The sequence below is a fragment of the Falco biarmicus genome, chromosome 1 (genome assembly GCF_023638135.1).
Source record: "Falco biarmicus isolate bFalBia1 chromosome 1, bFalBia1.pri, whole genome shotgun sequence".
Taxonomy (NCBI): domain Eukaryota; kingdom Metazoa; phylum Chordata; class Aves; order Falconiformes; family Falconidae; genus Falco; species Falco biarmicus.
The window spans coordinates 101,173,168-101,185,667 of record NC_079288.1 but is presented as its reverse complement, the minus strand read 5'-3'; the positions used below and the strand labels follow the sequence as shown (position 1 = coordinate 101,185,667).

Below are 12,500 nucleotides of genomic sequence, written 5' to 3'. Positions count from 1 at the left end.
TGAGCTTCCTTCCTTACAGACTGCTTGCTTACAGCTCAGCACCCTTGGATCAAGAAATGTGCAGCCTCACTAACACACCCCCAAAAGCCAGGTAGGAAAGTGCTATTTTAGTTATGACAGATGGACTCAGACTTAACAGTATAAATGATAAATTCTCAAGTGGTTCTTTATCAAATGGGTAAAAGAAAATAATAACATATATAAGAAAGGAAGAGAAAGAAGAATGGATTTCATTTTCTTATATAGTACTGAACTGGCACACGGTGATATAAATTGTGCTCTCCCAAACCCTTACAGTTCACGCTGCTATGGCTTGCTCATGAGGCCATACTCCATGTAATTACCAGCCAAACTACATCAGTAAACTGCTCCTGATAGCATAATAACTTGCCTTCAGCATTTTTCTTTTAAGCTCTAGACTTTTCCTTAGATTTATTTACCCTGACAATGCTGTTTAGTTACTACTTTGTGAAGTTAGAGGTTAGCAGCATCAGAAGAGCTGGAAAATTCATAAAATGGTTGGCTCTTCACAGAAGCCTGCACAGGGTTTTGAATCGCTAGTTGGTATTATTCATCAGAAACCAAACACAGCATGGTGGTGCTTAAATCCTTACTCACTTCACTGGGATTTTATCTTAACTAATAAGAAGGTCAAAACACAATGCAAGCCACTCAACATCTGAGTTAGGTTTTCTCTAAATGTTCATCCCTACTGTCTTGAATGTTAATCCCTTGCCAAAATTAAACATATTTTGTGTATCTGTCCAAAGAAAATAAATTGGAATTACTTAGGCTTCAAACAACTGCAGAAGCAGGTACTAACAGATACTCTATGATCGAACTCATCACTTTTTTTTTTCATCAACAAATGAAGATTAACTGCTCAGCTCTCCTGGAATTTGCTATAACAATGTAGCAGCCAAAAAATTTCACAGCCAAGTCTGGTAGACAAATGTAGTAGAGGCTTTGAGCAGCTCCTCCAATCATTCCTACTGAACAGTTCTGTGCTGCAGTTTTGCTTGAGGGTTTTAATTCCTGGGTTGCTGCCATTTCTGTAAACAGTATATTTTCGCTAAACGAGAAGTGTTCAACAATGTTCATGGAGGGTTTCACAACTGCACCTTTGACACCACACTTTGAGCAATACTTCTGCGTGTTTGTGATGTGGGTATTTCACTTTCATCTGTTTTGAAATTAGCTTTCCCTTTTATGAGAGTGTCTCTTTGAGCCCGTATTCTCTAGCTAACTTGCAAACTGAAATAGATTTATAATTGTGAATAAAAAGGAAAACTGACTATTTCATGTTCAATTAGATCTGCATATCAGCTTTATAATGCAATGAGAATGAATTGGCAGAATCGGTCTGTCAAAAGCCCTTCAAAGAAAACAGAGTTATAACTACAGTGTACCAAAAAGTCATATTAATACAGCCACCACACATGCACTAAAAAAAAAAAAAAAAAAAGAAAGAAGAAAAAAATGCATTAAAAAAAAAACCTAAACCAACAAACAAAAATCACTATCTACGAATACTTCCATCCATGTTCTGTGGTGAAATTGGGACGCTGGCAAAGTATCATTCTCCCACTGCTTCTAATAAACACATTTAACATCTTTACTAGAGAAAAGGAAAGGGGAGTTTCAAATGCCTTGACTGCTCAATGAAATTCTGGTTAGATTCAGTGATTTTCAGAAATCTGTAAACAATATTTAAGCCTCTAAAAGCTCTCAGGAGCTATCAAATCACTAGCATTAACTGGTTTTGTTGGATGCTTTATCCCAACAAACAAGACTGATGCAGGTAAGACTGAAGTCAGTTGATTTTTTTCTATCAGAAAGGCCTTATGCTCCTTTATTTATAAGCAAAAACATTTTCCACTGCCCTGACAACCACAACATAGGAGTCTTTTTATGGACAGAAATGTGCAGTAAGCTAAGTGTTGAGAAGTCTACTCCAGCTGCAGTCTGTTAAAACCCTAAACAATTCAGTTCAGTCACCGTTTAAAGGAGCAGACAACGCATTTAAGATGTGGAACAGCATAGCTGAAGTTTGCTTTTTCTGTACAGCCCCTGTCAATGCTAAGCTGTTATCTTAAAACAAGGTCATACTGTTATGTGCGTTTTCTCTTGCTCTACAGCCATGATATTGTACAAATGAAGGATTTTTATGCTTGGGTTTTTCACAAGTGCCAGAAGAACCTGGACTGAGGTTTGTTTAAGAACCATCTGCCCAATCTTATCAGAAAAGCTTCCCTCCTCTGTCCACAAAAAAGTGAAGATGCTTGAAAGCTCCTGGGAGGTATAGAAGAGGCAATGGGCACTGCTATTAGCCAGAGACTGTCCAAAAATACCTTGGCCACAAATGGGGGATAATGGGACAACCTACGAGTGACACCAGTCTTCTGCGTGTTTGAAGAGCTGAACTCTTCAAAAATCTCAAGTGATCCTACCCCTGCTGCTTCAAGCACAGGGAAACCTGACTCCTTGGAATGATCCAATATGCAGGTCAGTGACCCTTGCTGGAGGGGAAACTCCAGGTGTGAATGTCTTTAATCCCTTGTCTAGTTCTATCTTGACATAGAAATTTTGAAATGTAGTATCCTTGGAAACTTAATGTAATCAACTGGGGTTAAACATTCAGCTCGTGAATAAGTCTATCACTAGTAGCTTCAATGTTGCATCATGTTGCACTAGCAGAGTAACGGATTCTTCTAAGTCTTTAAAATGGCATAGAATGAGATTTTTTAAAAAAAGCAGTACTGCATGGGGTGTACTGCCTTTTCAGGAATATAAACATCACTGCAAGAAAAGGTTGATTGTATTTCTTTAGAAGGTGCAATAAAGATTCTGAAGTTACACTTATTTAAAGCATCAAGAAGGAAAATAAGTTGTTTCATTATGACATCAACTTCCACAAAAAACACACTATTCAAGGGAAGTGATAAATTCATGACTGCATAGTATCCTGAATTTGAGCAGTATCCTTTGTTTATTAAAAAAGAAAAGCAGGAAAGGGAAATGAGTTATAGTGGGATCTCTCTCAGTAAAAGGATTTCATTATTGGTTTTAACTTGACTTTTGACAGTAGGCTTTTTTCATTGTGCTTCCTACATGCAGCAGCACCATCATTAACCTTGCTTAAAACACACAGCTTTTAGTTTAAGATGAGGCAAATAAATTAGGTCCCCACAACTGAACATGTCGTCTTGACACACAGCTAAAATACTGTCAAGCCACTGATCACAAGAAAAATGTTCTTCTTGCTTTGATCCCTTCTTGCAAATCAAAGTAACCAGTTGAATGGCCTCATCTCATTGAAGGGAGTTTCTCATGGAATGCTAAAAAAAAAAAGAAACTGAAAGTCTTATTGCTTACTGGGGAAAAGTGCGATTAAAGTCAAGGCTAAAATATGTATTTAGAATGCTTCTCTGTATATAAAGATTTAGACAATTCCTCATGATTTTAACCAGTTGTCCTCAACTCTTGCAGAGGAAATGTCCCATTTTTCATGCTAAACCTATAGCAGACATTCCTCAGCGCATGCCCCTCAAACTCACTACACTTGTATGGAGTCCTCCAACTCCCCATCAGGCCTGAGCATGAGCAATTCCAGGAGTGGCAGGCAACGTTAATTTACAGAACTGCATCTCTAAGATAAGGAGGAAAAAACTTAGTATTTTGTAATTACTGATTTAGGACCCAATTTTGTCTGGAAATGTAAGTGGGACCAGAGAGTAGTAAGCTGTAATCTTGAGGAAATATTAAGCTTATTGCCTGATACTCACAGAATTTATTATCCCCTTAAGTGCTTGGAATCCTCCAGTGACAGGGAAGACTTGCTCTTTTGTGTCAGCAATTTTTTCAAGCTTTGGAGAGAAAATGGATACAAACAGGTGAATCATTTGGCAAACTAAATCTGTCACACTGCTCTTTACCCTTAAAATGTACATGGATGTCTAAAAACAACTCCCATCAACTCTGCAAAGAGAAGGAACATTCTGAAGTTCCCTCACAGCTAACTATGGCTTTCCTAAACAGGAAGACTTACTACAACCTACTACAGCTAACAAAATGGTATAGTGGCTAGCCATCATGACAAACCACCACACCAAAGAAACCTTTCAGTGCCTGGATCTTGGCAGTGATTTCATAACTCTTTCCAAATATCTTCCCTGTTTGCTCTGCCTTCCATTAAAGGCTTTCTATGCACTTGCTATATAGTGAAGGGCCATTTGCCTACTTCTCCGTTGTCACGGCACTCTCCAAACCAGCCAGCTGCAACAAGGCCTTTTACCACCACGTACCAACATACTGTCCATGCCAGTCCCTCTGCTGCCTTCTCCCAGTCTCTTCTCAGCCAGGGCACACACTCCCTTCTCTCTGCTTCTTCCTCCTCTCTCTCCCTCGGCTGCTCCCTCTTCACTGGCTGCCCAACCGCTTCACAGAACCAGCCACAGCTGCACCTTGTCTACATCAGCCAACCCACGCCCTGAAGCCAGCCCACAGCTGTATGTTAGCAATGTTAATTAACCCGGCTTCATTCCTCTACACTTTGTTTAAGTCACCTCCACTGTACAAGAGTAGCTACAGCCTTCACTAGGACATGACAACCATGGAAGAGCTTTCAGTCAATGAAGGACATTTTCTATTTTCTTCTTTTTCTTATTCCAAAGCTGTTGTAAACGCTACTTGAAGCTTGTCTGTACCTACTTTGTTGATGCGACCCGTAGCCTAATCTGGTTACCATCTTAATGACAGGGGTTCTACCTGTATCATTTCCTGCTGGCAACTACCAGCTAGCAAGGGTATTTCTGACAGGTCTTCTCAGTAATGAAAGCAACATGCACACATTCTCTGTCTATATACACATCTTAATACGTGTCTGCTTCCTGAGACAGAGAAGATGTTATACTACCTAACGTAAGTAAAATTAATTTCTGTATTACTTAACTGTATAAAACCCTGCGACAAGGTACTGCCTAGTAATCTAGAACAGTAACATTCTTACCTGTTCTTGTACAAAATCAAGGACACCAACACAGTAAACTCTAGCTCCCAGCTCTCTGGATTTCTTTGCCTGTCCCAAAAAAGAACAAAGGAATAAGCATTTTTTCATTCAACAGGCAACACCCAAACTTTTCAGAATATAATATGCATTTTGACCTAGTGCTCACCTCTTTCTCTGCATGCAAGGGAATCAGACCATCTAGCTTGCCATCTGTCAATGCAATGATGATACTAGAAAACCTTGAGGCTCCTTGCTTCGCAATTTGCATGTTGGCCTGAAAACAAAAAACATTTATCCAGCTGAAAAATACACCTGAACTTTTAACCAAGGTGCATCTTCTAAGTGACTATAGCATCTGACATAACATTCAGCCTCATCTTCAAACCCATCTCTCACGACAATCCTCTGCCTCCCTTTAACTCACTACAACAAGGATATCATTCATCAGTATTTTCCAGTCACTGGTGAGTCCATCTCCAAAGGGCTGGGGTCACTAACTGATCAACCCTTAGAAACAAACACTTGATTCTTTCAGGACAGATACTCTTCAAGTTGTGAAGCTCACTTCTCTTTAAATCCACTATAAGGTTTCCTTTGCTACACCCCAGATTTCAAATGCCAGTCCGTAGGTTCCAAGATACAAAAACAATGGCTTAAAACTGAGTATTTTTTTTTAAATGCTTCTGTTTGCCTAGCTTTTCAGCCTTGTAGACTGCAATTACAAACTTGGCTCCACTGGCATAAAGGAAGAAACTGAGTTTCTATCCATAACAGTGAAAGCATAGATCCTCACCTTACCCCTCACTTTCAGGGCCTGAGTCCTTCAGCAAAACTGCAAACAAAAATGTATGTCTCAAGAAAATATAGGGAGTTGGGAACTCCATAACTAAGACATTCCAAAATTAAGACCATTTGTCTTGAAAATGCTGATCTGTGCAGTAAACTCTCATAAGCACGTGTTCTAGAAGGCACTGTTAAGACTCGCAGCCCTACAAAGCTGCATGTGACTGTTTACCATGTAGTTGGTATGCTGTGTTAGCTGTTAAATTCACAACAAAGAACCACTCTCCTGCGAAGGATCAAGTCAAAGAAATTCCATATGGCAATTTTCTGTGATGGCTAATCTTCTGCATGGGATTTGCATAGTATCTGAGCAATCTTGGAACTACTTAGGAAACCAAAAAGATTTGAGTGTTAACAGTCTGAGGCACATGATCAACCCATTTATGTTACAGGTTGCTGGTTTTCTTATCCAAAGGGTGAGAACAGAGGATATTTTGATTGCAGGAAGATGATTAAAACCTACCTGTTTTAACCCTTCATGTATATATGTGTCACCTGCTGGTTTTACCTCCTCCAAATCCTTAAGACCTTTCTTGATTTTCTCTCTGAAAACAAAAGGGTAAAAGACTGTTGGCGTGATGTGAAGTGGGGAAAGGGGTTAGTTTATTGATGGAAAAAATTTTATTTGCCATAAAGAAGATCTGAAATTAAAATCTGTAAAATACAGCATTTAGCTGAGATACCACGTGGAGGCGGATTTTGTATTTGCAACGGAAACAGCACTGCGGTAACAGATCTCTTAGACCTAAATAACACAATATGCCTCAGTGAGTCAAAGACCTAGAATCTAGTAAAATGTTTCAGACAGAGTAGATATTACAAAGAAGTGGCAACGCCTCAGCATTAAACAGCCCCATGGAAATTCTGTTATATTAAGTCTACTTTGCTCTTTTAAACCAACTTCACTTCCAATCATGCTGCAGTTAAAAAAGAAATCCCCTAAAACAGCAGTTCTATTTCTAGAGAAACCTTCCAGGTCAATATGCAGGTATTTAATGGGGTAGGACAGAATCACAATAATTAACATCATCTCCCTTAAAGAGTAAGTATCAGTAGGCAAATGCAGCATTTGCAAGACACCTCTCATATCAAAGAAAAGGGACTACAATTAAGGATAGTTTTTTTAATTTTTGGCTGTCTCTACCTCTCTATGTGACCTTTGACAAGACATCACACTGGCACACAGGTCACAGTTATTTAACAGAAGGATAAGGTTGTGCCATGATTTCTCATGGGCGAATAAATCCATCTTTGACTGGGAGATGCTAACTATGATGGTAAGACTGGAGTAGCTGCTAGCTAGCACAAAAGGAACTTTCCCCAGTGAACTCAACATGAGGGGGAAAAACAGGCAGAGAGACTTTACCAAAATAATCACATCTGGGAGTTCTTCACTCTTCTCTTATGCAAGTAAAATTCTAGTGAAGGCCATAGAAAGTTGTGGGAGGAAAGGACAAGGAAAAACTAAGTAGGGGCAAAATTTGGGCCAGAATATATAGAACGCTGTAGCAAACATAGGTCACAAAGGGAAAACCAGCTGAGGTGAGGAGATGGAGGGAAAATACATCGCATAATGGATGAAAGCTTTCCTTAGGGCAAACAAAATGAGAAAGAATGCATATGCTGCTCTGCCTGAATGCCACCCACTAGTCATTTGTTCTACTGATGGGCTTCCTCTATGTTTAGAAGCTCTGTTCCAAAGTACAATCCATAGCTGTAATAAGCTCCCAATCACAGGATCAACCGATACAATCGGAAAGGGGGGTGGGGTGGGAAGAGAAATGTGGCATTGAATGTATGGAAGATAATAAGTTACGTAAGATAATACAGTCTGTTTGATCCAAATATTTTACATTCAGCATCTATAGAAACAACTTAAAACTGATTATGTATGAACGCAGATTATAAACCACATACTTAGTGCTTGCCAGAAATGAGTGGCAGCGCATCACAGGCGTTAAGTGTTCTGCTGCCAAGAAACAAGCTGCAACTGAAGTCCCAGTTTTTCTGAAACAGATTTCATTTTGCAAAAATAGCTTTTGTACAATCAGTTCAGTTTTATTTATCTGAAATGTCTTGTGACCGGGTCACACAGAAATCTCTGGTGTTTCCAGGCCTCTGCCTACAAGGGGTTCCAGGAAAATCTTTGGCAGCATGAGCATTTTTAGCTGCACTTAATCAGTCACCATCTCTTTCCCTCTGGGCACATCTGTACTAGATAGGCCCTGCCAGATGTGAACAAACTCCACCTGTGCTCCAAGACGGTCAGGTACGACTGAGTCCTAGTCTGGGTATCACAAGGCCAATGTGGGTGCGGAACTCAGGGTCGCAGCAAATGAGCCCCACCAGACAGCAGGAGAGGTTAGTTCAACCACACTAGAGCTCACAACCAGCTGGTTTGGAAGGTGGGCACAAGAGCTTGCATCTGCCTGAATCATTCTGATAATGCGACTCTCCTTAGTCAGTCAGCCATAGCACTCTGAAGCCCTCATTCCCATTCTTCAGTGTCTCAAAATTCTCCTTTCTCTAGTTTCTGTAACAATTTTTTATAGCCACAATAATCCACAGAAGTGGTCTGGTTTTAAAAGTCATCAGTACTGCAGTAACAGAGCCATGACCTCAGCCTGGGTGTCTGGACACTGCTGCAATACAGTTCAGTAACAGTGATAAAGGCTGAAGGGCCACTGGCTTCATGGTGTAAGTCAGACAAGGAACAGAGGCAAAAAAGCAAAACAAAATCAGCAACTTGCAGCCTGTCTGTGTTTGGGCTGAATGAGTACACATGTAAAATCTTTTCCCCGTTCAGCATATGCACTGCATCACATCTCTCTTTTTTTAGAAAATGCACATCTAATTTTTAATAGCTATCCTGTCTATTCTCTCTTTTAATCTTTGTAACAACTTCAGATAATTCTTCTAGCAGCAGCCAGCCAAACACAACCACAGCTACAAGCTCTCAATCATTTTGCTCCGTGGACCCTTTTTAGCTAGTCCATGAACAGGGGCTGCAGCTGTAATCCCAGGCTGGCTGAGGTCAAGAGAGGTTCTGGCAGCAGATTCAGCAGGTCCACTGCTCTTACTTCTCTGGGGAGCTCTGCTGTGCTCTGCCTCAGGGAGTGGGACCTTGCATCAGCACTAGACACCATGGCTGCAGAGGGCTTGTGTGCTGTGGCACATGGGCCTATCTACGAACACTGCTCCCTGCACAGGCCAAAGTCCATGCTGAGCTTGTCTTGTACTCTCAGTGCCTCCCCAAGGCAGGGAACTGCGTAAGTGAATTTAGAATTGAAAACAGACAGTTAGCGAAGAGAGATTACAGAGCAGCCCAGCTTTGCAAATATCTGAAGAAATTAATTTAGCATAAATTGAAATGTAGCAACTTCTCCTGAGCACACTCCACAATTCAGATTTACTTTCAGGTCTAAGATGTTTGCCTTTCCAAGTTCAAATTATGCCAAGGTAACCATCACCAGTTTACAGAAGAGGTTTCTCTGCATTAGCTCCATTGCGCCAAGCTGCAAGCTTTTATTTAAGCAACCCAACTGGTTTTGTCTTCATTGCTGTTCAATATTATGTCTTGCTTTAAGTAAGTTTAATTGACACAATGCTAAAAACAGTGCTGTCAGCAGCCAAGTGGTCAGGCTACCGATGTTGTTAAGGCACTGCCTTCTTTCCTTGCATAGACAGGGCCACAGTCAGCACTTGTTGGCAGTGGAAGACAGGTAATACTTTCTTCTACTGCAGCAGGATGGAGATCACACCCCTGTTTGAGAGGACCAACGATAAAGCTACAGACCAGTTACGAAACACAAGCCACTTTAGTTTCTCAGAGACGCGATTAGAACACTTAACAGAAAGGGACAATAATTTGCCTTAAAGGAAATAGATGCATCTTCAACACGTACAAAGGCAGGCTTATTACTTGAAAGCAAAGTATGCTTGAGGACTGAATCTTAAAAACCATTCCAATCCCTGATTTTTTTTAGGGAGAAAATTTTGTGCTTGTACATCAGTGCTGCAGAGGTTAGAACCAGCTAAAATTGCCACACAAGCTTCAGATCGTCCCGATTCAGCTGGGCAAGGGGCTGCCTTGTACAAAATGCAGTTTTAAGTGGCAGTATTCTTAGCTCTTCTGGGTGGGGAACAGTATCTCCTATTTCTTTTCCATGTTGCATTCTACCTACTGAAGTGCTGGAATCCTGAATCATTTTTCAGTGTGTTGAGAGTATGAGCACTGGCAGGGAAATTGTGATTCCAAATAAGCGTATATTCATCATCAGGAAAGAGGCTATGTGCCTGTGAGGCTACTTTATCTCTAACAAATAAAGGCAAACAAAACAGGTACTTCGGTTTTGCTGCTAAGAAGGAAGTATAGTAACAGGAACACAAAATTTGTCAGTGAAACAAGGGCAGGGGGGAGGGGGGAGGAAGTGTTCTTTAAAAAAAAGTGTTACAGTTACATCCCCGATGAACAGAGCTATCATACTGGTGACAGTAAGCCCCATGCATCAGCCTCCCCAGATGCATGATTTGGGGGACGTTCCTACTTTCTGCACCTCTCAAACACTACAGAGAGCTCAATACAATGATAATAATTGTTCTGCTTCAAATTTCAGGGCTCCTGCACGGGCTCCAGATGAAAAACATGTCAGTGGCCATCCTGGTTTCAGCTGGGATAGACTTAATTTTCTTCTTAGTAGCTGATGCAGTGCTGTGTTTTGGATTTGGTGTGAGAACAATGCCAATAGCACACTGATGTTTTAGTATTGCTAGGTAATACTTATACCAAGTCAAGGACTTTTCAGTTTCTTGGGCCCTGCCAGCGAGAGGGCTGGAGGGGCACAGGACACTGGGAGGGGACACAGCCAGGACAGGTGACCCAAGCTAGCCAAAGGGATATTCCATACCATATGACGTCATGCTGAGTATATAAACTGGGGAAAGAAGAAGGAAAGGGGGGGACATCTGGCATTATGGCATTTGTCACCTGATGGAGCCCTGCTTTCCTGGAGATGGCTGAACACCTGCCTGCCGATGGGAAGCAGTGAATTAATACCTTGTTTTGCGCTGCCTGCATGCATGGCTTTTTCTTTACCTATTAAATTGTTCTTAAATCAACCCTCGAGTTTTATATTCTTTTCCAGTTCTCCTCCAGATCCCTCTGGGTGATGGGGGGAGTGAGTGAGCAGCTCCATGGTGCTTGGTTGCCAGTCAGGGATAAACCACAACAGTGGCTGTACTTTATACACGCAGCAGAACACACTCTCTGCAGATGGCTCTATTTTGGCAAGCTTCTTTGAATTGAAGTATAAGGTTAGCTTATGTGACCGAGGCAAAAAACGCATGAATGTCTCGCTAGGTTAAATGTCTCTGTGCAATAAAGGAATAGTCCATGCTCCACCAGACGAGCAAGCACAGTAAAGTACAGTTGGTCAGATACCAGGTGCTTAACTGTCCTATTTTTTCACCTTCATTCATATGATCTTCTTTAGCTCCAACTGGTGTTTCACCTAAGCAGAGTCAGCAGGGCTAGTCCCAGCTGTGGATGTCGGTCAAATGCTGCAGAAACAGGTCCACAGAAACCTGAAATTCTGCTGGCCAGCATACAGTTGGACAAAAGAGAATGCGAACAACAGTGCACCATCTGGATTACATCTGTAAATGTATCCACTTCTCCAAACAACTTTATTTTCAAAACTAGTAGCAAAACTGAGCCCCAAATGTGAATGCACAGATCTCTGTTTACCACTTAGCAGACAGTTTCCAGCTAAACTTCACAGGGGGAAACATGTATGTCTAAAATGGGATATAACCCTTGTGAGAAATCTTTTCCGTCTGGGTGTTATTTTTATTCTATGTATTTATGATAGGATTGAGTGTACTGTGGTTAACAGTGACTTCTGTTTCCAGAGTTATTCACATAGCACTGTTCATAGTCACAAAATATTTGGTAATCTGGGGGCTTTGATGCTATGGTGTGGGTTTCCTTATATCCACAGCTTTATTATGCAGTAAAAACCAACAAGAACTCTGTGCAAACAATCAGAAGCCTAAGGCTTTCAAAACAAAAAGACTTCCCTACTTTGAACTAACTGCTAGGAACCAATTAGTTTCCTGACATTTTTGAATTAGCAAGCAAGGGGGAAAACATCTCTGCAAGTCAAAAACGCACATAAAAAACCCAAGGCCATAACATCCCATAATCACACACACACACCCATCCCCAAAACTGCACTGTACTTAGCATCCTCATCTCCTGTTTGGAACAATGGGAGTTAGACATTCTAAGTCATTTTCCTCAGTTGACTTCTTCAATATTTAAAAGGATAGCTGTTCCAGCTGCACCTATCCATTCTTACCTGTGTACATATGGTCACAGTTACTAACATCTCCTTCTTCATTCTCCTTATAAACAGTAAGGGTAGTAATTCCCTTGCCCCTACCACGCTCACAAAAGCATCAGCAAACCCTGCATTAAAGAAAAGTCCCACAAAAGGAACTCACTAGAACTCAAGAAAGCTCTTGCTATGCTTTAAATGAGGCTTCTGAGAAAAATGCAGTTCTTTCCATGGCTTTAAACGTGCCACAGACATGCAATGAAAAAGGCCCTTGTGTTTCTGTGGCAGGGTTCCAGAGTTCTGCCCAAGCA

General features: G+C 41.0%; 1 protein-coding gene and 1 long non-coding RNA gene across 2 annotated transcripts in view; one reads left to right on the top strand and one right to left on the bottom strand.

The window, feature by feature from the left end:
- Positions 1-12,500, bottom strand: part of ANTXR2 (ANTXR cell adhesion molecule 2) — a 120,126-nt gene that overhangs the window by 101,967 nt on the left and 5,659 nt on the right. Inside the window, exons 4-7 of the mRNA XM_056352787.1 lie at positions 6,315-6,396; positions 5,175-5,282; positions 5,009-5,077; positions 3,786-3,866 (exon numbers count right to left, since the gene is read on the bottom strand). Coding sequence (XP_056208762.1) covers positions 3,786-3,866; positions 5,009-5,077; positions 5,175-5,282; positions 6,315-6,396 — 340 coding nt within the window. The remainder of the gene's footprint in view (positions 1-3,785; positions 3,867-5,008; positions 5,078-5,174; positions 5,283-6,314; positions 6,397-12,500) is intronic.
- On the top strand, positions 2,182-10,970 carry LOC130155471 (uncharacterized). Its single transcript, XR_008824087.1, has 2 exons — positions 2,182-2,505; positions 10,468-10,970. It is a non-coding gene; the product is annotated as an uncharacterized LOC130155471 (long non-coding RNA).